The sequence below is a fragment of the Bufo gargarizans genome, chromosome 4, assembly GCF_014858855.1.
Source record: "Bufo gargarizans isolate SCDJY-AF-19 chromosome 4, ASM1485885v1, whole genome shotgun sequence".
Lineage (NCBI taxonomy): Eukaryota > Metazoa > Chordata > Amphibia > Anura > Bufonidae > Bufo > Bufo gargarizans.
Window position 1 is genome coordinate 5,767,050 of NC_058083.1, and position 24,583 is coordinate 5,791,632.

Below are 24,583 nucleotides of genomic sequence, written 5' to 3' on the forward strand. Positions count from 1 at the left end.
GAGCCTGTCCCTGCTGCATCCGATGCCCGGAGCACTAGAAATGTGGCATCCTGTCTGTGGTCACAAATACTATTGCAGAATACTATTGCAGACATTCTCTGGCCTCTGCAGTGCCGTGTCCCTGAGAGGCACATGACCTCGAATGGGACGTGACAATATTGGGGAATGGAAGCAGCAGGAAGGGGAACCTTTCTTCTGTAACAGAACGGCATTTCAAGAGGTGCGTGGCTTTTTCAGGACTTCACAGTACACTACACACATTACAGGCGGTAAGAAGTTTTTGGTTTAGGGGTCAGACAACTCCTTCAAACTAATATCTAAAAGATCAAAATGCTGTGTTAACTTGGGTGGATTTCCAGGAGAGGAGTCACTGGTCATATTAGTCATACATTAGGGAACCTATATAAACCGACCTACCATGGCCACATATATACAAATATTACTCCTACAATATGTCCAAACAATCATAAAATAACAATTCCTTTATTTCATCATCATATTAATATTAAAACCATAGAAACGCGTGCACATAAAGGTGGAATAAATACATAAGTGAGGGACCACTGGAAGAAGGCTAGCGATATTCCTATGCATATCAGAGCAGACAAAAATGTATATTGGCATATTAGCTCATCATTGTTCACAAAGAAGAAGTCATTCTAATGATGAAATGGTATAAATATATATCCAAAACTGTAAACTATGTGCAAACCTAAGATACCTCTGCCATACCAGTCTCCCTCAATTACCCAAATGGTTTTAATATTAACATGATGATAAAATAAATAAATTGTTATTTTATGATTGTTTGGACTCCGAGTGATCTGGGTACACGTGTAACAGTTATAGATTACAGTGCTCCAGACAAAAAAAAATACCTAGTAGCCATTGGCTCCTGAACTGAAAAATTTAGGAGCCAAATCAAATTTTTAGTCGCCAAATCGAAACCAAATCAAAATTTTGGTATCGTGACAACTCTACGCCGATCAGATCGGCGTAGGGTTGTTTTGATACCAAAATTTTGATTCGCTTTAGTCACCATAAAAAAGTATTGCGATACTCAATACCACGCAAAAAAAAACAAAAAACACTAACAATTTTTCCCCCCGCATTTTATGAAACATTCGGCCCATAATAGAACAGTCCTATCCTATTTTTTGCAATGACAAGGTGACTAAAAAATGGCAAATGCTCACCGCATAGGAGATATTTTTTAATAATTTAATAGTTTGGACAGCGCTATGTAATATGTTTATTTATTTATTGTTTATATATTTTATATATTTATAAAATTGGGAAAGGGGGGATTTAAACTTAATATTTTAGGGTACTTTCACACTAGCGTTTTTTCTATTCCGGCATAGAGTTCCGTCCTAGGGGCTCTATACCAGAAAAGAACTGATCAGGCATATCCCCATGCATTCTGAATGGAGAGCAATCTGTTCAGGATGCATCAGGATGTCTTCAGTTCAGTCATTTTGACTGATCAGGCAAAAGATAAAACCGCAGCATGCTACGGTTTTATCTCCGGCGAAAAAAAACGGAAGATTTGCCTGAATGCCGAATCCAGCATTTTTTCCCATAGGAATGTATTAGTGCCAGATCCGGCATTCAAAATACCGGAATGCACCCGCACTAAATCCGGACCCATTCACTTCTATGGGGCTGTGCACATGAGCAATGATTTTCACGCATCGCAGCATGCTCTATGTTGTGCGTTTTTCACGCAACGCAGGCCCCATAGAAGTTAATGGGGCTGCGTGAAAATCGCAAGCATCCGCAAGCAAGTGCGGATGCGGTGCGATTTTCACGCATGGTTGCTAGGATGAAAGTCTTTTCACTGTATTATTTTCCCTTATAACATGGTTATAAGTGAAAATAATAGCATTCTTTAAAACAGAATGCTTAGTAGAAGGTCAATATTATAAACATTGGTGGCGCAGTGCGCCCCCCCAACACCCCAGTATAATAAACATTGGTGGCGCAGTGCGCCCCACCCCCCAACACCCCAGTATAATAAACATTGGTGGCGCAGTGCGCCCCCCCAATATAATAAACATTGGTGGCGCAGTGCGCCCCCCCCCCAATATAATAAACATTGGTGGTGCAGTGGGCAGTGCCAATGAGGGTTAAAAAAAAATTAACTCACCTCCTCCAATTGATCGTCTCCTGTTCTTTCTTCAGGACCTGTCAAAGGACCTGTGGTGACATCACTGTGCTCATCACATGATACATCACATGATCCATCACCATGGTAATGGACCATGTGATGAGCTCAGTGACGTCACCACAGGTCCTGAAGAAAGAACAGGAGACCGGCAGCTACGCGATCAATTGGAGGAGGCGAGTTCATTTTTTAAAATTATTTTTTAACCCTCATTGGCACTTCCCACTGAGCCACCAATGTTTCTTATACTGGGGGGGGAAGGGGGGCAATGAAGAAAACTGACCTGTTAATACAAATACAGGAGGCGGGTGCCAGAATCAAATTGCCGGCACCCGACCTCTGTGACAGGGAGCTGCGATCAGCGGCAGTTAACCCCTCAGGTACCGCACCTGAAGGGTTAACTCAACTGCCGCTGATCGCAGCTCCCTGTCACAAAGGTCGGGTGCCGGCAATTTGATTCCGGCACCCGCCTCCTGTATTTGTATTAACAGGTCAGTTATCTTCATTGGTGGCGCAGTGGCCACAGCCCCTCCTCCCGTCTCTTCTTAATGGCGGAGGCGGCGGCAGCAGCACAGGGGGGAGGGAGAGCTCCTCCACTGCGCTGCTGAGAAGAACATCGGTGGTGGGGCAGAGAACTATCATCTCCTGTGCCCGCCGCTGTATTCAACGGCAGAGCTGCGGGTCTAGTCGCAAATGGCGACAAGACTAAAAAGTTTTGTCGCCATTTGTAAATTCGAAGTCGCATTGGCGACCATTTTGGTCGCCATCTGGAGCCCTGGATTAGGCCACATGCGCAGCCTGCTCTGACGATCCACTAATGTCATGTGGAAAATTGTTTTATAACCTGCAGCACATGTAGCTCTGAGGCCATGCAGCTATCACATATCTTAATTTTACCGCCATTTCATGCTGGCTCTGTTATGGGGGGAGTCGAGAAGGCTGGCTCTGTTATGGGGGGGAGTCGAGAAGGCTGGCTCTGTTATGGGGGGAGTAGAGAAGGCTTGTTACTGTTATTGCGGGGAGTGCAGAAAGCTTGCTCTGTTATGGGGGGAGTACAGAAGGCTGGCTCTGTTATGGGGGGAGTAGAGAAGGCTGGCTCTGTTATGGGGGGAGTCGAGAAGGCTTGCTCTGTTATGAGGAAGTACAGAAGGCTTGTTACTGTTATTGCGGGGAGTGCAGAAAGCTGGCTCTGCTATGAAAGACTGAAGATTTTTTGACATGTTGAAAAGTCTTCTGTTGTGGTTATTTCATTTTGCCATGGGAAGGATGCTGCGGTCGATGACGGCAGATACCATCTGACTGTGTCAGAGAAAGAGTAGCCTGTCAATGGCCTCCTTGGTATATGCGGAATATAACCCAGAAATATGATGGACTGCACACTGCATGGCGCAATATTTACCTGTGCTCCACTGCAGCAACTACAAATCCCTGAGAGGCCAACCCAATACAGAAGGCAGAATACAAGGTCCTGAAGATGAAGAAAAAAAAGTCACACAATGAAGAAGATAACACAATGCGAAGCCATGTACAACCAGATGAGACCTGCGATTTACCAACACACAGAGTATTACCATTAACTGTTCAGTGACATGACACTGATGGCCTAGGATATTGATATCATCAGAATCATGACCCCATGCTAGCCGGGAGGAGCAAACGTACTCATCTGAGGCCACCATCTACCATATATTACTAGCAGAAATGCTGGTGCAGGTATCAGATCTCAATCCAAATCGAGCAGCTTATGGGGTTTTGTAAAATGTGAATGGAAATCCATATTCACTGCATGATGCCGTCATGTCAGTCTCAGAGGAGAACCTCTGAGAGTCTTCATAAAGGTGGAGTGCATGATATGTTCCTTACCTGAAAGCTCCAAGGCCGTGGGAGAACACAACCAAAGGATACTTCTCTCCTGACTTGAAAGGTGCATTCAGCTTTGCAGGACACTTGACGGAACCTACATAAAAAATATAAGAAACAGGTCACCTGTAAGACGTTATTACAGATGTGTCAGCAAGATCAACCCTATCAAACAAAACAATACCTTTCTTGTGAAAATCAACTGCGGCGTTCCAAAGAGAAAAAAAAAAAAGACTTTCATTCTTTATGCAAATGAGGGATTTGGTGCACTAGGGGTGTGGTCTAGCTCCTCGGTGCACCACAGCTCCTCAGTTTTCCAGTGGCGGCCTTATTTACATTTTTTGGGGAACGCCACAACTGATTTTTACAAGACAGGTCTCATTTTAATCAGCAGGGTTGATCCCGCTAACACGCGCTCCTTCAAGTCCATACAATATCGTTACATATTAGCAAAACCCCTGACAGGCTGCAGTTCACATGTTAACTTCTGGGTGGTGAAAACCAGACATAAAGGATAGACAACTCAAGACAGAGTATCCCATGTTTTTTTGTGGTACCACTCATCTTGGGATTTGTTGAACCTAAAGCCAATTCTGTGGGAATTGTTTAAATATCTTTTAATACATTTTTAATAAAAAATTAAAAAGGAATAAAATTGTCTTTTTTGGCATGTGTAATACTTAGTTGGCTCCAGAATGGGAGATGCTCCTACAGAGTGGCTCTCCATTTTGGCTCACAGAGGGAGGTCCTGAATGGAGGAAACCCCAATCTATGTCATTCGTATACCTTCCTGGGGCACACAAACTGAGCTTATCCTCGTGAAACAACCTTTTTATAGTAAGCATGGCATAACACCAGAAAACCTCCTTAGAGTATAGCCCCACTTTGCAGCTATCCACACTGAAGTATTAGGAAACCCACCGTATAGCAATTTCCTCTTATGTTTGCATCAGTAAATGCCATAAGCTCTTCTTAAGCACTTGATGTTCTATTCAAATTGCTCAGAATGTAGGGTTAATGCAGAGGAACGACATCTGGAGGCTCCTGTTTTGTAACTGGCTGTCACGTAATACCACATGTCCAGCCGTCTGCAGCTTCCCTGGTGAGAGCAGTGGGCCAGAAGCCTGGACAGGGGCGATCCGGGGCAGCCTGTGTCAGAGAAGGGGCTGTCCATTTGGGTCAACTCCTTCAAATGAACCTTATAGAGAGGGTGCTCTGCCCAGCCAACCTGACCTCTATCTAACTCAAGCCTTCTATATACTGCATGGATGGTAATTTACCTGAACTTCCGCCATAGGCTGCATAAAAAGAATTGGCTGTTTGCACGGGGGTCTCTGGACCTGTCATAATCAGACTATAGGGGTCTACATGATGTGAGAGTGTTAGGACATTGCTATACAATGGATATCATAGTATTTAGTGAAGACCACAACTAGAAAGTGGGGCAATAAGACGTTCTGACCAGAAGCTGAAGAACCTTACCGAGATGATGACCGCCCTTTATTAAAACCTACCGAAATAATAACTGAGGATGAAATCCACTATAGTGCGGTTGAGCTTTAACGTGTCTGCCAGTCCCCGGTAGTACTCTCTCCTGGGGATCCAAGTGGCCTCTTCATACTCATCGCCGTCCACGCATGGGTAAAATAACCGGAGGAAGCTTCCCTGAAAACGAAGAGGCAGACGTTCAAAATAAGAATTGCCATTGCTACATCTGGTTATTACCTTTGTTGAAAAAGTGAATGGGCAGAACAGCTGTTCAGAGCGCTCTGCCCCTTCGGTTTTGCTCAGTTTTTGAGTGTGTGGACACAGGATGTTTTCATCCACGCACGGGGAGAAGCTGCAGCGGCATTGCGGGGACCAGGAGCGGCACAGGGAGCGGGATCCCGGGTAAGTATATTCAGTGTGAGGAGCCTGGCATACAGGGGTGCTTTTTTTAGGATTGGGTAACCCCTTTAAGGCTTCGCTCACATACAAACTTCCTCTAGCATTTTCCCCTAACCATAAAACTAAGGCCCCATTCACACATCCACAATTTTGTTCCGCGTTTTGCTTAACGGAATTGCGGACCCATTCATTTCTATATACAATGTGCTGCCCGGATACGGAATTGCGGACCCGCACTTCCGGGTCTGCAATTCCATTCCCGAAAAAAATTAAATAGAACATGTCCTATTTTTGACCGCAATTGCGGACAAGAATAGGCATATTCCAAAAGTGCCAGCGATGTGCGGTCCGCAAAACACGCCACGGACGTATGAAAGGAGCCTAATAGTGTTTCTTTGCATACAGCATGTGATTTTTACGTTGTTTCTTTAGTGACATTTTTATGATAATATGTTTGAATTGAATGGTGTTTTACTCTATAGAGAAAGAGATGAAATAAAAAAAGACTGAAAAACAAAACAAAACATTGCTTCAACATGCTGTTCGAAAAACATGCTTCTGTGCCCCTCATTACATGAACTTTCAGCCAACAGTGCTGAAAAGGTCTCAAAAACCTGTGTGTGAATGAATCCACCCTAAGGCCTCTTTCACACGACAGTATGTCCATTTCAGTGTTTTGCGGTCCGTTTTTCACGGATCCGTTGTTCCGTTTTTTGCTTCCGTTGTGGTTCCGTTTCCGTTCCGTTGTTCCGTTCCGTTTTTCCGTATGGCAAATACAGTATACAGTAATTTCATATAAAAAATTGGGCTGGGCATAACATTTTCAATAGATGGTTCCGCAAAAAACGGAACGGATACGGAAGACATACGGATGCATTTCCGTATGCATTCCGTTTTTTTGCGGACCCATAGACTTTAATGGAGCCACGGAACGTGATTTGCGGCCAAATATAGGACATGTTCTATCTTTAAACGGAACGGAAAAACGGAAATACGGAAACGGAATGCACACGGAGTACATTCCGTTTTTTTTGCGGAACCATTGAAATGAATGGTTCCGTATACGGACCGTATACGGACCGCAAAAAACGGCCCGCAAAACGGAAAAAAAAAACGGTCGTGTGAAAGAGGCCTAAGCGTTCCTTCACATATACTACTGTCCCTGGCGTTTTATTGGGTCCTAAAAACGCCCAGAAAAAAACATTGCTGACTTATTTAGCTTTGTTTGAAATGTTTTTTAGCTCTTTTTTTGCCCATATAGTGTATTGTGGTGCATGTGGTGTTTTTTTTTTGTATTCCTAGTGTTTTTCTTTTTTTAATAGGAAAGTATGTGCACACCTGTGATGTCACTTCCTCTGGAGAGTATGGGGGAAAAAAATATTGGAAAAATGTCATGCAAATAAAAACACACACTGCACATGCGTTTTTTTGAAGGTGTGAAATAACCCCTCCAATGATGGCAGGTCTGCATGGTCCAGACGGCTGGCACACCTGATCCAACCCCTGCCTGCCAGGTGAGTCACTGATGGGTGTGTAAAGATATGCAACATCACTAATATTTGTAGATGGAGCCCATGACCTGTTCTCATCTGCATCGCAGGCAGCGGCTGTAGTAATTCTTCACATCGCTCTCTTCCTCATCCCTCTCCTATCAGAAGTACATGATGTCACCTGATGATTCATCAGATTATGTAACTGAAACTGAAGGCCCCTATACGAATGCTCAATCCAGATACCTGTCCTCTGGAGAGGACACCCAATGGATGAGCAGTCACTCGTTCCTCATTGAAGCAGACACCTAAGTCATGGTTTTGGGCACCAGATCGTCCTGTGTAAACGGGCATCTACTGCCCTGAAACAATGATTCTCTATGGGGATGAGTACTGGTGATGGGACCATCACCATACAGAGGAGATGGCTGTTGCATGTCAATAAATGCAGCTTTCAACCTTGTTTGATGAGCGGGCAATTATCAGGAACGAATGGTTCGTTCCTTATAATAATCTGCAAAGTCGGCCCATGTAAATGGGCCTTTAGTTAACTACACCGACGGCTTGAACCAGTAAACCGTATGTGTAATAGCGTAGTGAAAATACAAAGATGCCCTTTAAATGAAGGTTTGCCTATAACACCCTTTAACCCTTTTGCTTGCTCCAGAGAAAAATACAGACTCTGCATCAAAAATTCAATTTTTTTTTAAATCTTCCCCATGGCCGCTTCTCTGTGTGCAGGTGGTAATAATTCATCCTAGGAAGAAAACAGGACACATCCACTGGAATAAAGAGGTTAGAACGAGTCCATTACCTGAATGGTGTGGTCGCTCATCAGGTCAGTACAGCCCACGGCATGGGGTCCTTTCCCTTGGGGCATCCCACAGAATTGGACACTGCTGTAACTCCCCATGGTCCGTGGTACCTTGTGCGTCAAAAAGTGGGTGGCTGGAGACTTTTGAGCCTGGAAAATAAATGATGGGATGCAATTTACCTACACCATGTCATTCCCATCGCACAGGTTTACAGCATGCTGGTGTACCTTCTATTCACTACAATGGGGTTTGCCTATGAATGCGCCACCGCGTCTCTGCTGGGCGCTAGAAATTGCCCCCCTCCTCATTCGAGGTCTCAGTTTTCACATTCCCCAATGATCTCACATTTATGACATATTCATTATGTCATGAGAATAAGATTTGTTTGAGATGGGCGTGACCCTTGTGTTAACTCTATTCCCTGTTATGGACACTGCTCACCTGGAGTGGAATAGGGGATAGGTTGCCTTAATGGGACAGCCCCTTTTAGTTTTTGGCTTACAGTTAGTTGTGGGGTGGAACTTAGCAGAGCATTCTGGCCTTCTGCTGCAGACGTGGGGAGGTTCCTGCTGCAGACGTGGGGAGGCTCCTGCTGCAGACGTGGGGAGGCTCCTGCTGCAGACGTGGGGAGGCTCCTGCTGCAGACGTGGGGAGGCTCCTTCTCCAGCCAGTTGTCTTACAGCCTCGCACACCATTATGAAAAAGAGGTGTAGTACGTCCAGCCTCATGAGGCACACAGAGATCTTCATATATTTATTTAAAGAGCACCTGTCAGCAGAATCAATCCCAATAAACAAAGTGTGCTGCCTGGTAGGGTTGATCTTGCTGATTAAATTGATACCAGTCTTGTGAAAACCAGTTTCAGAGAAAAAGACCATTATTTTATGAGGGATTCGTTGTTGAAGGATGTCACCAGCGCTGGAAAGCTGAGGTGCACCTAGGGGCTAGGCCCCACCCATTGGTGCACTGAAGCTCTTATTTGCATTAAGAATACAAGAAGACAGGTATCATTTAAATCTTTCCACCCTCTGGGACCCGCACCTACACCGAGAACGGAGCCCCAAAAGTTGTGGAGGGCGCACTGCGCATGCCATCTCTGGGACCCCCACCTATGCCGGGTCTGGCCACCATCAAGCGCTCTCACCATACAAGCGAATGGGAGCGCACCATGCATGACCGGCCACCGCTCCCATTCATTTTTATGGGGCCAACAGAAATACCCGAGCCAGCACTCTGCTGCCCTGTAGAAATGAATGGAGGGCGGCTGCGCATGGGCAGTGCTCCCTCCACTACCTTTCCTGCTCCATCCTCGGTGTAGTTGCTGCTCGGCTATTTCCGTCAGGTCCATAGAAAAGAATGTGAGAGGTGGCCAGTCATGCGCAGTGCGCTCCCATTCGCTTCTATGGGGAGAGCACTTGGTGGTGGCCAGACCGGAGTCCTTCGGGCCACCACTTCGCGGGGCTCCATTCCGGATATAGGTGCAGGACCCAGCGGTGATTAGACAACCCCTTTAAAGGTTATTAGTGGGGGTCCATGAGCCGAGACCCTCCACTGGTGTCTAGTATGAAGGGGTGCAATAGTTATAGTCCTACAGTTCCAGTGAACCTGACAGTGCTCCCATTTACATTAATGCTAGTGTGCCAATGCCCCCTCGTTTTGGCAACTGTACGGAACAGGGACTCACGGACCCCCCCCCAATAACGTCGACAGACTTGTCATAGGAGACATTAAAAGGTGCATATACCCGCCTAATAGTATAATCATCAGTAAGCGATGCTGCCTCTGTGACTACAGGCTAGGAGCCCTCCTTCCTGGGGTTGTCCCATCTGAAATCTCCTGTCTATACACGATATTAGATAGAGCAGAGAGACGCTGCCAATATGCCATGTAATACTACTGCATATATAGAGAGCAAACAGCTCACCATGGCAAAGTATACCGCCCTAAGGCTAACTGTACATACTGTCCTGACTGCATCCATACAAATACCACATAAGGGCAAATGCAATGCCATGTATATACATACACAGCAATGCTGCACTGTTTTCATTTTGCAGCCTGCATGTATTCCAATGCATAGAAGTCTGCAGAATGCCATTCACTGTGAAATCTGTCAGTTGGGCTGTCTGGTGGGCTTGCTTTTTAGAGGCTCCTGAACAGTGACCTATGCTGAATTATGATCAAATCAATGTTCAGAATTTGTTATAAAAAAATTAATTGCGCTAATAAGTTTTAGCCCAAAATACATTAAATAAAATAATACTGCCCCAATCGTGTCTATAGCCTTTGAAGGGGTTTCTAAGGTGTTTAATACTGATGGCCTATCCTCCAACACCCCCACCGATCGGTTATTTGAAAAGGCTGCAGCACTCGAGTGAGCGCTGCGGCCTCCTCACAGCTTACAGAGCACAGCGCCATACATTGTATAGTGGCTGTACATGGTATTGCAGCCCGGGCTCAATCACTTAAATGGGACTGAGCTGCACATAGGCCATACGACTAAGTAAGCGCTCACCAAAGTATCGTGGCTTCTTCAAACACCTGATCAGCGGGGTTCTGGGAGTTGTACCACTACCGATCAGACATTGATGACCTGTCCTTAGGACAGACCATCAATACTGAACTCCTGGAAAAGACCTTTCATCTCTGGACATGTCGCATGTCCCTGCACATAGGTGTTTACAAAGTACATATAGAAATCATGGAATATGAACGACTTCTCACCATTTGAAGGATTCGACAGGCACTGACCAAAGCTTGTGACCACCTTGTGACATGGGCCATTCCAAACACACTCTTCACAGAGTCGCCCTTATCAGAAATTGTAAAGTGCCAGGACCACGGACGCTCCTGAAATGCACCATGACATGTATTAGTGACAACTAGGAGCCCCTGTACGCCAGCATCACAAAGCAATCACATTTATTACATGTTCTCCCAGTCACTTAAATGGGCACCATGCAAATCCCCACTGCTGCGGGAAGGAGCGGCTGCCCATAGCTTCCCACAGCGAGAGCAGCAAAGAACTGCTGGAGGTTTCATCCGCCGGACGCCAAGACATGGGACACACCTTACATAGAAATGTGCTTCCCGATACTTATGTACAGTCTCTCTGGGAAGCTCAGCCATTTGTAATCCATATGTCTCCTGCCTTCTGAAGAAGCTACTGCCAATCAGCCATGTATTCCCATTATAGATATGTACCGCATATTCACTGGCTGCTTGGCTCTTTCTGCCAATCCCATGAAATCAATGGAGAATGGATGTGCACAGCGACCTGTCCACCACTGGTGGCCGCCTCACAAGGTGATCCCCATTTTGGAAATAAATGCAGGTCTCTGACCTGCGCCCATCAGCAGGGCCAGATCTACCACTATAGAGACTGCTATGGGGACTGTAGAGTGTACCAGCAGGCAAGGTTTGATAAATGCTCCCTTTATTTTCAATTTTTTTTTTACGTGGGTGGGAGGATGCATGGTGAGCATGGACAGCTTTGACTATGAGCCACGGGGGTGCAGTCATTGAGATTTCAGAAATTTTCTAGTTATTCCCCTGCCTATCAGGCATTTATGGCATATCCTGTGGATGCCATGTGTCTATATCTTTATAATGGGAATATCCTTTTAAGACCGTGTGCCTGTATTGCGTAATATGAGCGTTGGCCGTGTGCGCACCGTATCAAGGATGCAGAACCATTTAGTTAAATCGGTCTGCAATTTGGGAGATATGGTGTAGTGCGGAAGTGCACAGAAGTGCGTCTGTGGGTTTTCTGTCCATACCTCTGCACTGCAAAAAATAGTGCATGCAGCAGTGCTGACCATCAGATGCGAATTGCAGACCCCATTCAAGTAAATTGGTCCGTGCCTGCAGATGGTGGGCACATGGTCGGTGCCCGTGCATTGCGGACCACAATATGCAGTCCACTGCACGGGCATGGCTGGTACATGTGTGAATGAGGCCTATCCCTCAGGTTTCTCATTGAAAAGTCTGGGTCTGTATATTAGGCAAAGGTCACACTACATAAAGACTGCTAGGTGCAATGCAACAACGCATCTAAAGATGATCAATAAGGTCGCAAAAAACCCTAACTTGCTGGATTTGCGGTCGCCGGTCACAAGTTGCACGTGGTTTTGCTATCATAGTGCACAATGTAAATCATGTGCGACCTGACCTGTGATTTTATAATTATTTTACAGCCAAACTGCATCTCTAAAATAGACGCACGACAGCAAGTCATAGACCAGTCTCACAAATTTTTTGGCTATCAAACTTGTCTGAGACTTGCATAACCAAAGCCTTGACCCTACGCTGGTCATACACCTTCGATTTTGACGAGACCTGCTAACCATCTGATGCAGGCATCACCAACCTCCGCCACTCCAGCTGTGGTGAAACTACAACTCCCAGCATGAGCAATTGCTTGTCGGTTCTCAGTTCTCCCATAGAAGCAAATGGAGCATGCTGGGAGTTGTAGTTTCACAACAGCTAGAGTGCCGGACTGCCTAGTAATGTGTATTAGACAGATGTCAAGTTAAAAAAGGATGGCACATGTTGAATTTCGACATGTCTGATCCTTTTGTTCTCAGGGAATGTTACGTCCCAGCTACTACCCATGGAGACAACGTGCACGACCTTGCATGTGAACGAGGGAAGTCAGTGGGAATGGTTGTCAGCCAGCAGCTATTGAACAGCTAACATTAGACTTCTTCTCAAACCCCGCCATTAGGTCATGTTAGAGCCCCCACCGCCTGTCTGCTGCAAATAGGGGACACTGAATTATAGAAGTAATGTGTGGCCTTCATATGGAGTGATGGGTCACATATGAGGCCTCAGAATATGGCAGCTGGACCACCTAAGCAGATCTAGCTAGGTTCTTTTCTGTAGCACCAGTCACCTGCTGGTTCTGGAATGTCTCCATGGATGAGGGTTTAACTTACATGACTGAAATGATATAATATATGGGTTATAAAATCTAATGAACACAGCCGTGGGAGAGGAGCCATGCTGGGTAATACCGCTCAGCTTCTCTTATTACTCACACACATCCCTGCAGAACACAGAAGGCACGACCTAAGCCAACTGTACCTGGAAGGAATTTTTTGTTCACCTTTTCACTCTGTCATCTAGGTATACATTCTATACAACTCTATTCGTGTCATGCAATACGTCACACTTATGCTCCAACATGCATTTCTGGGATCTTTATGGGAGTGCCCAATTCTGAACATGTACTTAGTGTTATTATTTTTTACGGGCCGCAGCATGACCACGGAGCGCACACTTTGTTCGTGTGCAGGAGGCCTTAGGCTGCTTTCATACATAGGTTTTTTTCTAACGTTCTTCTGCAGTTTTGCTTTTTTTTGCAGTGCTTTTTAGGATTAAAACTCCAGCTCCAGATAATAGCTGAAGGTCTATGGGAAATATGAAACTGACGTTTTCTCATCATCTTCTCTCAACGGGAAAAGCACAATGAAGGAAATGCTAGTGAGCCATTCACACGGCAAAACCGCAGGTGCCAAACACGGTTATTCGGGGGGAAAAAATTGTGGTAAAAAATGCCAGTGTCACACTCCTGGGGTTTTTCTGCGCAGATTTTCAGGTGGAAAAAATGCTGCAAAATACAGTGCCAGCAAAGTGAATGAGATGTGACAGATCTCATGTACACTTTGGAGGTCATTTATCAATCTGAAATATGCCTAAATTAGGTGCATTTCAGGCGCAGATTGTGATGCAACAATTAGTAGTGCATGCACTACTTTTTTGCAGTGCAGACAATTGGATGCGGATCGTGGACCCTATTCAAGTGAATGGTCGGTGCTCATGCATTGCAGACCACAAACTGTGGTCCGCAGCGTAGGTCTGGCCGGCACATGTTCATATGCATGAGCCCTTAGGCGTAGAAAATTGTCTAATTGTAAGACGGCTAGGAAGCTGCCTCTTCATAACTTCAGCTGATCCTCTGCCAGCTATGAGACTTAATAAAGTGCCCCTTTGTTTTTTTTCCTTACATTGACCTGCCATGTGGATTTCAAAGTCTGCATGTCATTTGCTTGAGCCATTCTGCACCTTATATACAGTGGTATTCCCCGTAGACTTCAATGGGGTAGTAAACAAAAAATCTGTAAAAAAAAAAGAAAATACATAAAAAGTGCACAAAACTGTGATAAGTAGTGCAGATGTATGTGTAGTTTTCGTGCCGATTTTCCGCTTACAAACCTGTAGAGATGAGCGAATTTCAGATTTAGAAATTTGTTCACACTTCGTTTGTTGGTTGAAGGTGAATTGCGATATGGACTCCGTTACCACGGACCATAACAGAAGTCTATGGGCTGCAAAACGGATTTGTCCCGTTTCTGCTATGCAGGGGAGTCAGGATGCAGTTTATTTAGTGAGCTGAAATTAATTAACCACCTCCTGTCCGCACGTTGACTATAAACGTCCGGGAGGTGGTTCTATATCTCTGAATGGACATTCCTAAACATCCATTCAGAGATTGCAGCTGCATGCTAATTGTCCAGCTGCAGATCGGGTTGCCCGCTGTCAGGGCAGGGCAATCCAGAGGGAAGGCAGGGACAGTTCCCAGGTGTCCCTGCCTTCTAGATCGCTGTATACTCAGCCGCCGGAGCCAGGTGAGTGCAGGAGCTGTCGGGTCTTTCACAGACCTCGATCATCCCTGCACTGAGGCTGTACAGCGCTGTATTCTGCTGTACAGCCTCTCTGGGGAGTGTATTTCCCCTGTAACTGGGGCTACTATGTCAGCCCCAGTTACAAGAGAAACCAATAGTGAAAAAAAGTGAAGTTAAATGTCCCCCAGAGGGGTATGAACTTATGGGGGACGAAAAGTGTAAAATAAAAAAAAAATAAAAAAAAGGTTTTACATGTAAAAAAAAATATATTTTTTTAAATAAAATCGAAATATTTGGTATTGCCGCGTCTGTGACTGTTTGCTCTATAAATAGGTCACATGATCCACCCAGTCCGATAAACACCATAAAAAAATAAAAATAAAAACTGTAAAAAAAAGCCATTTTTTTTTCACCTTACATCACAAAAAGTGCAACACCAAGTGATCAAAAAGGCGTATGTCCCACAAAATGGTACCAAACTGTCATCTCATTCCTCAAAAAATGAGCCCCTAAATCGCTCAAAAAATAAAAAACTATAGCTCTTAGAACATAGACACATTAAAACATTTGTTTTTGTTTCAAAAATGCTATTATTGTGTAAAGCTTAAATAAATAAGAAAAAGTATACATATTAGGTATTGCCACGTCCGTAATGATCTGCTCTATATGTCCCATGCCCTAACCCCTCAGATGAACACTGTAAAAATAAATAAAAACTGTGCTAAAACACATTTTTTGGTCACCTTTCCCCATAAAGTGTTATAATGAATGATCAAAAAATCATATGTACCCAAAAATAGTACCAATAAAACTGGCACCTTATCCCCTAGTTTCCAAAATGGGGTCACTTTTGGGGAGTTTCTACTGTAGGGGGGCTTCAAATGGGACATGGCATCTAAATACCAGTTCAGCAAAATCTGCCTTCCAAAAACCATATGGCGCTCCTTTTCTTCTGCGCCTGCTATGTGCCCATACAGCAGTTTATGACCACATGTGGGATGTTTCTGCAAACCGCAGAATCAGGGTAATAAATATTGAGTTTTGTTTGGCTGTTAATCCTCGATGTGTTAAAGATTTTTTTTTTATTAAAATGGTAAATCTGCCAAAAAAGTGAAATTTAAAAATTTGATCTCTATTTTCTTTTAATTCTTGTGGAACGCCTAAAGGGTTAACAAAGTTTGTAAAATCAGTTTTAAGTAACTTGAGGGGTGTACTTTCTACAATGGGGTTATTTATGGGGGTATCCACTATGTAAGCCCCACAAAGTGACTTCAGACCTGAACTGGTCCTTAAAAAGTGAGTTTTGGCAATTTTCTTCAAAATTTTAAGAATTGCTTCTAAAATTCTAAGCCTTCTAACGTCCTAAAAAAATTAAATGACCTTTCCAAAATGATGCCAACATAAAGTAGACATATGGGAAATGTTAAGTAATAAATATTTTATGAGGTATCAGTTTCTGTTTTAAAAGCAGAGAAATAGAAATTTTGAAAATTGCTAATTTTTCCAAATTTTTGGTAAATTTGGGATTTTTTTCATAAATGAAGGCGGTATATATTGACTCAAATTTATGACTATCATGAAGTACAATGTGTCAAGAGAAAACAATCTCTGAATGGCTTGGATAAGTAAAAGTATGCCAAAGTTATTACCACATAAAAGTGACACGTCAGATTTGCTAAAATTAGGCCTGGTCAGGAAAGGGGCAAATGGCCCGGATGTGAAGTGGTTAAATCATTCCCACAATGCAGAACACCAGGGTTTAACGAGGCTGCTAAACTGGCTAAATTGAAAACTGCATCCTGAATGCATGTCAGAAGTGCACTGTGTGCCAGTACCCTAAGGCCTCATGCACACGACAGTTTTTTTTCACGGTCCGCAAAAACAGGGTCCGTGGGTCCGTGATCCGTGACCGTTTTTTCGTCCGTGGGTCTTCCTTGATTTTTGGAGGATCCACGGACATGAAAAAAAAGTCGTTTTGGCGTCCGCCTGGCCGTGCGGAGCCAAACGGATCCGTCCTGAATTACAATGCAAGTCAATGGGGACGGATCCGTTTGAAGTTGACACAATATGGTGCAATTGCAAACGGATCCGTCCCCATTGACTTTCAATGTAAAGTCAGGAGTCCCTTTACTTTCACACTTGTGTTCATAATGCAGACGGTGGCTCCGTTCAGAGCGGATCCGTCTGCATTATATTGTTAAAACATTTCTAAGTGTGAAAGTAGCCTCAGACGGATCCGTCCAGACTTTACATTGAAAGTCAATGGGGGACGGATCCGTTTGAAAATTGAGCCGATTCGAAAAATCGTTGGTGGCACAGTGTGTGCCCACCATCGCCCCCCCCCCCCCTTCCTCCCTCTATAGTTAAAAATCGTTGGTGGCACAGTGTGCGCCCACCATCGGCCCCCCCTCTCTCTATAGTAGTAACAACCATTGGTGGCAGTGTGCGGCCTCCCATTCCCCCCCCCCCCCCCCCATCATTGGTGGCAGCGGAGTTCCGATCGGAGTCCCAGTTTAATCGCTGGGGCTCCGATCGGTAACCATGGCAACCAGGAAGCTACTGCATCCCTGGTTGCCATGGTTACTTAGCAATAGTACAATTGTAGAAGATTCATACTTACCTGCTTGCTGCTGCGATGTCTGTGACCGGCCGGGAGCTCCACCTACTGGTAAGTGAAAGGTCTGTGCGGCGCATTGCTAAAGAACTGTCACTTACCAGTAGGAGGAGCTCCCGGCCGGTCACAGACATCGCAGCAGCAAGCAGGTAAGTATGAATCTTCTACAATTGTACTATTGCTAAGTAACCATGGCAACCAGGGATGCAGTAGCTTCCTGGTTGCCATGGTTACCGATCGGAGCCCCAGCGATTAAACTGGGACTCCGATCGGAACTCCGCTGCCACCAATGATCGGGGGGGGGGGGGGCAGATGGGAGGCCGCACACTGCCACCAATGGTTGTTACTACTATAGAGAGAGGGGGGGCCGATGGTGGGCGCACACTGTGCCACCAACGATTTTTAACTATAGAGGGAGGAAGGGGGGGGGGCGATGGTGGGCACACACTGTGCCACCAACGATTTTTAACTATAGAGGGAGGAAGGGGAGGGGCGATGGTGGGCACACACTGTGCCACCAACGATTTTTAACTATAGAGGGAGGCAGGGGGGGGGCGATGGTGGGCGCACACTGTGCCACCAACGATAGTCAAACTGGGGAGGGGGGGTCTGCCCCCTGCTGCCTGGCAGCCCTGATCTCTTACAGGAGAATATGATAGTACAATTAACCCCTTTAGGTGCCGCACCTGAAGAGGTTAATTGTGCTATCATATCCCCCTGTAAGAGATCGGGTGGTGCCAGGCAGCAGGGGGCAGTCTTGTACCAAGTTTGCAGTGTATTCTAACTAGAAGCGTCCCCATCACCATGGGAACGCTTCTGTGTTAGAATATACTGTCGGAAATGAGTTTTCACGAAGTGAAAACTTAGATCAGAAAAAGCTTTTATGCAGACGGATCTTCGGATCCGTCTGTATGAAAGCAACCTACGGCCACGGATACGGATGCCAATCTTGTGTGCATCCGTGTTCTTTCACGGACCCATTGACTTGAATGGGTCCGTGAACCGTTGTCCGTCAAAAAAATAGGACAGGTCATATTTTTTTGACGGACAGGATACACGGATCACGGCCTCGGCTGCAAAACGGTGCATTTTCCGATTTTTCCACGGACCCATTGAAAGTCAATGGGTCCGCGAAAAAAAAACGGAAAACGGCACAACGGCCACGGATGCACACAACGGTCGTGTGCATGAGGCCTAAGGCTAGGTCTACGCGACAACATTTGTCAGATGACAATATTTATAATGATAGCCTATGGTTTCGCATTGTGGCGACTGACATGAAAGTTGCAAAAAATCCATTAGAAATAGATTTTTCTGCGACTGTCGCGTCGCAGCGCAACACCATAGACTATCATTATAAATATTGTCGCGCGACACATGTCATCGTGTAGACCTAGCCTAAGGCCTGGGCTGCACTGCGACTTTTTGCATCCTGATTGATTTTAACTATTGAGCTGCAGTCCACAAGATTGCATTTATTTGGACTGCAGCTGTGGTTCGATAGTTAAAATCATTCAGGCTGCAAAAAGTCTCAATTTGCAAAAAAACAAAAAAAATAAAAATCAGGAAAAACACCATGACACCAACAGCACGGCGACTACTTTTCATCTTTAAATAGGCAGACTGACTGATTACAAGTTTGAGGTCACCTGTGATGCCAATTAGAGGAAACACCTTAGTTTGACATGTCCCTACGGTGAAATTATTTTCAATCTTTTCTAGGGTACCATCATTTTTGTCCAGGCCAGTTTCATTAGTTTGTTCTTTAAAAGTATTCTCTTGAACCACAATTCAAAAGCAATGTCTGATTTTCATTGGTTGATTTATTTCATTAGTTTTATTTATTATTACTTTTGCCAGTTTCGAGTTATTTCAGTGACCATTGTGGATTTTTCTTACTTTAACGGAAGGGTACCAACAATTTTGTCCACATGTGTATGTACGAGAGATTTAAAGGAATAATTTGTGTGTGTTTTAAGAGGTTATCTGTTGCTATTAGCGTCTATATGTTCAGTGATTAAGAAAGCAATCGTACAACGCTGGAATTTTCATGTGAGAATGAATATGTGTTTTTAGACCTCAATGGCCCGGTTTACCCACCTGACCGCTGAATGCCGCCATCAACGCAAATGTGCTTTGCAGGAAAAAAGAACATTATGGATGGCGAGAACAATCATGTAAAGTTTAAAGGGCCCCGTGCATTCACATAGAACAAAGCCCATTATACAGCTGAGCGGCACAAAAGCTTCATCTGAAGAGTGGAGACCGTGCCCATCAGCAGAGTCCCACACACCGAAATACCAGGCAGGGTACATGGGCCGGACGTCAGAATTTATAGGAAACTGGAATATCAGTCCTCTTCATTCACGTTACAAAAAAAATACTATTTCCACCATCTAGTACTTTTTAAGAACGCTGGGCACAACCGCACGTTGGCAGAACTTACACATGGCAGTATTTGGTTGCACCCGGAGAAGAAAAAAATAAAATAAGGCTGGGTTCACACGGGCGTTGCGGGAAAATGCACGATTTTTCCCCACGAGCGCAAAGCGTTTTGCATGCACGTTAGAAAAAATTGGCATGTTTAGTTCCCAAACCCGAACTTCTTCACAGAAGTTCGGGTTTGGGTTAGGTGTTGTGTAGATTTTATTATTTTCCATTAGAACATGGTTATAAGGGAAAAAAATAGCATTCTTAATGTTCGCGCAGCCCGGCTTCTCTTCTGACAGGAGGAAAAGGACCTGTGGTGACGTCACTGCGCTCATCACATGGTCCGTTACATGATCCATCACCATGGTGATGGATCATGTGAAGGACCATTTGATGAGCGCAGTGATGTCATCAAAGGTCATTTACCCAGGTCCTGAATAAAGAAGAAAGAAGAGAAGCCGGGCTGCGCAGACAAGTAGATGAGGTGAGTTAAATTTTTATTTATTTTTTCAACCCCTCCATCCCTATTTTACTAAGCATTCTGTAGTAAGAATGCTATTAGTTTCCCTTATAACCATGTTATAAGGGAAAATAATAATGATCGGGTCCCCATCCCGATCATCTCCTAGCAACCATGCGTGAAAATCGCACCGCATCCGCACTTGCTTGCGATTTTCACGCAGCCCCATTCACTTCGATGGGGCCTGCGTTGCACGAAAAACGCACAATATAGAGCATGCTGCGATTTTCATGCAACGCACAAGTGATGCGTGAAAATCACCGCTCATGTGCACAGCCCCATAGAAATGAATGGGTCCGGATTCAGTGCGGGTGCAATGCGTTCACCTCGCGCATTGCACCCGTGCGGAAATCTCACCCGTGTGAAAGAGGCCTAAAGCCACTTTGTACTAAAACACACAAGGTTTTGCTGTGTGGTATTTGCCCATGCATACAGGTTAGTACGTATGTGTCATGTTCTAGTAAGGGTTCAACTGACCTCTAGAACATCTCACCACGAAGAATACACAGAAAAATAACTGCGAGTTGGAAACACGATCAGCAGGTAAGGAACCAGTGGCAAGAGTTACCACTGGACCAAGTGCACCGGTTTTACTTGGGGCCAAACCCAGAGAGCATAAACCCAGAGAGCCCCGTTCTTCCCAGAGCCCCAGATGGTAGGGATGAACTTAGCCGAAGCTCACCGATTGCACCTTCAGGATGGTCCCGGTCCACTTGGCCCCTTACCTGCAGAGACTGCTGGAAAAGGCACCAGCAGGCCACATAAACAACAACAGAAACCCAGTCACCCGTACTGTAACCCGAACACCGCATAGGACTTAGTACACACACTGACTGGGTAGAAGGAAACCCAGAAAAGGTGCATAGCTCCAGCACCCAACAAGGGCTGGAGAAAAACTAACACCCTGGCCTACAGCAACAGGATAAAATAGCACCTAGAGACCACACCCAGACCAAGATCTTAAAGGGGTTGTCCGGGTTTAGAGCTGAACCTGGACATACCCATAATTTCCCCCAGCAGCCCCCTGATGTTAGAATCGATCCAGCGCAGGGCAAGGGCTCTTATTTACAATAACACACTGCCGGGCGGAGGTGTTCGTGGCATCACCGGCTCTGATGGGCGGGCTTCAGCGCTGCCCTAGCCGTATTACAGGCTAGGGCAGCGCTAAGGCCCACCCATCAGTGCGGCAACCAGCATACACGTCATTAACCGCACACTGTACGCCAGAGAACAACAGTGAGCCATATAGAACCCGTGTCACAGTAAGGCCTCATGCACATGACCGTTGTTTGGGTCCGCATCAGAGCCGCCGTTCCGCATTTTGCGGACCGCACATTGCCGGCATTCTCATAGAAAATGCCTTTTCTTGTCCGCAATTGCGGACAAGAATAGGACATGTTCTATTTTTTTTGTGATCAGAATTGCGGACCCGGAAGTGTGGATCCACAATTCCGGATCCGGGCAGCACATCGTGCTGCTCCATTAGAAATGAATGGGTCCGCAATTCCGTTCCGCAAAATGCGGAACGAAATTGCGGACGTGTGAGTGGACCCTAAAACAGACAAGGATATAGGGCATGTTCTATATTTCTGCGGATTCTACTGACATAAGGATGTGGACAGCACTCGGTGTGATGTCCACATCTTTTGCAGCCCCACTGAAGTGAATGGGTCCACATCCGATTTGCAAAAAATACGGATTGAATGCGGACCAAAAAAATATGTTTGTGTGCGTGAGCCCTTAGGCAGAGCGGTGATCAGTGTAGTATAAATGTGTAATAAACAGCAGGACATGCTACATATAATACACACTGTACACTACTTACAACATGCTTCATAACACAGAAAACACCACATGTTTTAATAAAACATGCTATATAATACATACCAGGCTGTATTTCAACACACAAAGCACACACTACATAATACATAGCAGGCTACATGACAAAACACTGCACAGCTCGCTATATCGCACTTGCCAGGCTATACAATACAATTCCCATTACACACTACATATGTAATATAAATAACTATATTACACATCATATAAAACATAAAGTACACATAAAACGCCCATGATAAACTATACACCGTACTTAACACTAATATATATATATATATATATATATATATATATAAAAATACAGACTATGGGGGGGGGGGATTTATAATCCCAGGTGCCTCTTTTTATGATAGCCTCACCAATACTAAAGATATACTACATAATATCCTATATAATACACACTATATACAGTACATACAAGTACCTTATAATATACACACTATAATACACATAATACCATATATAATATATAGTTCACACACTATATAATACACATAAAACACACATTATATTACACGCTCCCTCCCTGCTAACCACTGAGGGCAGCTCTGAGTCTGTTCAAACGCAGCCGTGACGTCACTACAACTTTCCCGCCCAATCCTGTCAAGAAGTTCACCATCGTAATTACCTTATTACCCCGGTGACATAGCGGAGTGAGCGTCAGCCGGGAGAGACCGAGCCCAGGGCGGGCTGTAGGAAGTGTGTGACGGCTTCCTGTGCCCCTGTGTATGCGCACTGTGTACCGGCCATTAGAGCTAACCACAGGAAACTGCAGCCTTTATCTGTGTGTGTGTGTATGGAGCACGGAACCTCCTGCGTTATGGCGGATATAAGGGAGCTGCCTGAGGTGGTAACATGGTGACATTATTATAAAAGCCATGTCATGTGGAGAGAAGGATGGCAGTGGTGTTGTCACCGTTTTATCCAACATATACCGTAGATTAGAAAAAGAAGGTTAGATGGATAATTCATAAAGGTCGTGAAATACCATTGTACGAATATGACGGGCATACCTCGTGTGATAAAGTATGGGCAGTCATCGCACCACATAGATGGTTGCGCCATTTTAATGAAAGCGCCATTTCTGAGGCAGATAAATGGCTCTGAAACTCCACGTACTGGATGCACGTCTCTCCCCGATGTCACGGCCGCCCAGGTCCGCCTACGAACCTGTTCACACTGTGCGGCTACCTCGGTAAAGACTTGCGTGATCACAAAATGGCTGCACAGCGTGTGAATAGCCTGAGGCTCAGTTTGTACCGGCGTGACGCGGTAACGGATCCACACGGCGATCATAAGGAGATCCTTCGAGGTTTCCGTCACTCCGGACCACTTGGAACCGAACCCGAGTTTGGTATCGTGTTTTTTTACAGTAGTAATTAATTTATTAACTTATTATACGAACGACTTTGCGAAGCAATAACTTCAGCTCATCTGAGCCAATACATTCTAATACTGTACTGAGCTCTCACTCTGTACAGTATTACAACAAAGTTTTATGCAAATCGAATTTGGATGAAGCATCCGACGTCGATTCGCTCATCCCTAGTCATCGGTATTAAAGTCTCGGAAAACCCCTTTAAGGGAATTTTCATGCCGGTTTTGTTCCATTAAATAATCCACATCTAATCCACGCCCTGTTGTTTCTGATGGGAATCTTGGTTGCTGCTCATACAATTATGGGTTTTAAATCAAAATCAAGAGGCGAGTCCCTTTTTGATGTGGTTTTGGTTTCCTTTTGGACACCATAGCGGGAAGGCCATGCGTGAATTAGCCGCGTTGAGTGGGGAAAATCAGTGGGCTGACCCACAGCCGCCCTTAATGCAGATCAGGGGCAGAGATCAGGCCGAGGGAGCTATATAAGGAGACGTCTCATCCAGGAGGCATCTGATGTAGGACAACACCTCAGATTTGTGGCCCCTTCATCATGTTTGGTGGAAGATGAACCTCACGACTGATCAAGGCTTTCAATGTTTAAATGTAACTCCCAGAGAACCCCTTTAAGACATGTTCTCGGTAACAGTGAGGGTCCTTGTGGTCACACCGCCAACTATAATGTAATTACCACCAGTCTAAGGCTACTTTCACACTAGCGGCACGGACCTCTGGCAGGCTGTTCCGTCGGGTGAATAGCTTGTCGGATCCGTCCTGCCGCTAGTGACAGTGTTCCCCCTTGGACTGCCAATCCGTCCCCACTGACTATAATGGGGGCGGTGTGGAGTTCCGGCCTAGGCACGGCGAGAGGCTGTCGGAATAAATGTCGGACATGTCGTAGTTTTATAACGGCAGCCTCTCGCCGTGCCTCCACCGGAACTCCGCCCCCATTATAATC

The 24,583-nt window shown here is 45.2% G+C and overlaps 2 protein-coding genes across 6 annotated transcripts in view; one reads left to right on the top strand and one right to left on the bottom strand.

The window, feature by feature from the left end:
* PLA2G7 (phospholipase A2 group VII) overlaps window positions 1-24,583 on the bottom strand; it is a 47,277-nt gene that overhangs the window by 18,852 nt on the left and 3,842 nt on the right. For 2 of the 5 annotated variants that reach the window (XM_044289023.1, XM_044289021.1), the window contains exons 2-6: window positions 10,944-11,069; window positions 8,219-8,368; window positions 5,542-5,692; window positions 4,031-4,124; window positions 3,567-3,635 (exon numbers count right to left, since the gene is read on the bottom strand). In XM_044289023.1, coding sequence (XP_044144958.1) covers window positions 3,567-3,635; window positions 4,031-4,124; window positions 5,542-5,692; window positions 8,219-8,368; window positions 10,944-11,003 — 524 coding nt within the window. In that variant the 5' untranslated portion in view covers window positions 11,004-11,069. Of the gene's footprint in view, window positions 1-3,566; window positions 3,636-4,030; window positions 4,125-5,541; window positions 5,693-8,218; window positions 8,369-10,943; window positions 11,070-22,879; window positions 22,959-24,583 lie in introns of those variants that run through there. The other 3 variants (XM_044289022.1, XM_044289024.1, XM_044289020.1) reach the window with 3 other exon arrangements.
* ANKRD66 (ankyrin repeat domain 66) overlaps window positions 7,346-24,583 on the top strand; it is a 49,486-nt gene continuing 32,248 nt past the window's right edge. The window contains exon 1 of the mRNA XM_044289026.1: window positions 7,346-7,428. The gene's annotated coding sequence lies outside the window, so the exon portion shown is untranslated. The remainder of the gene's footprint in view (window positions 7,429-24,583) is intronic.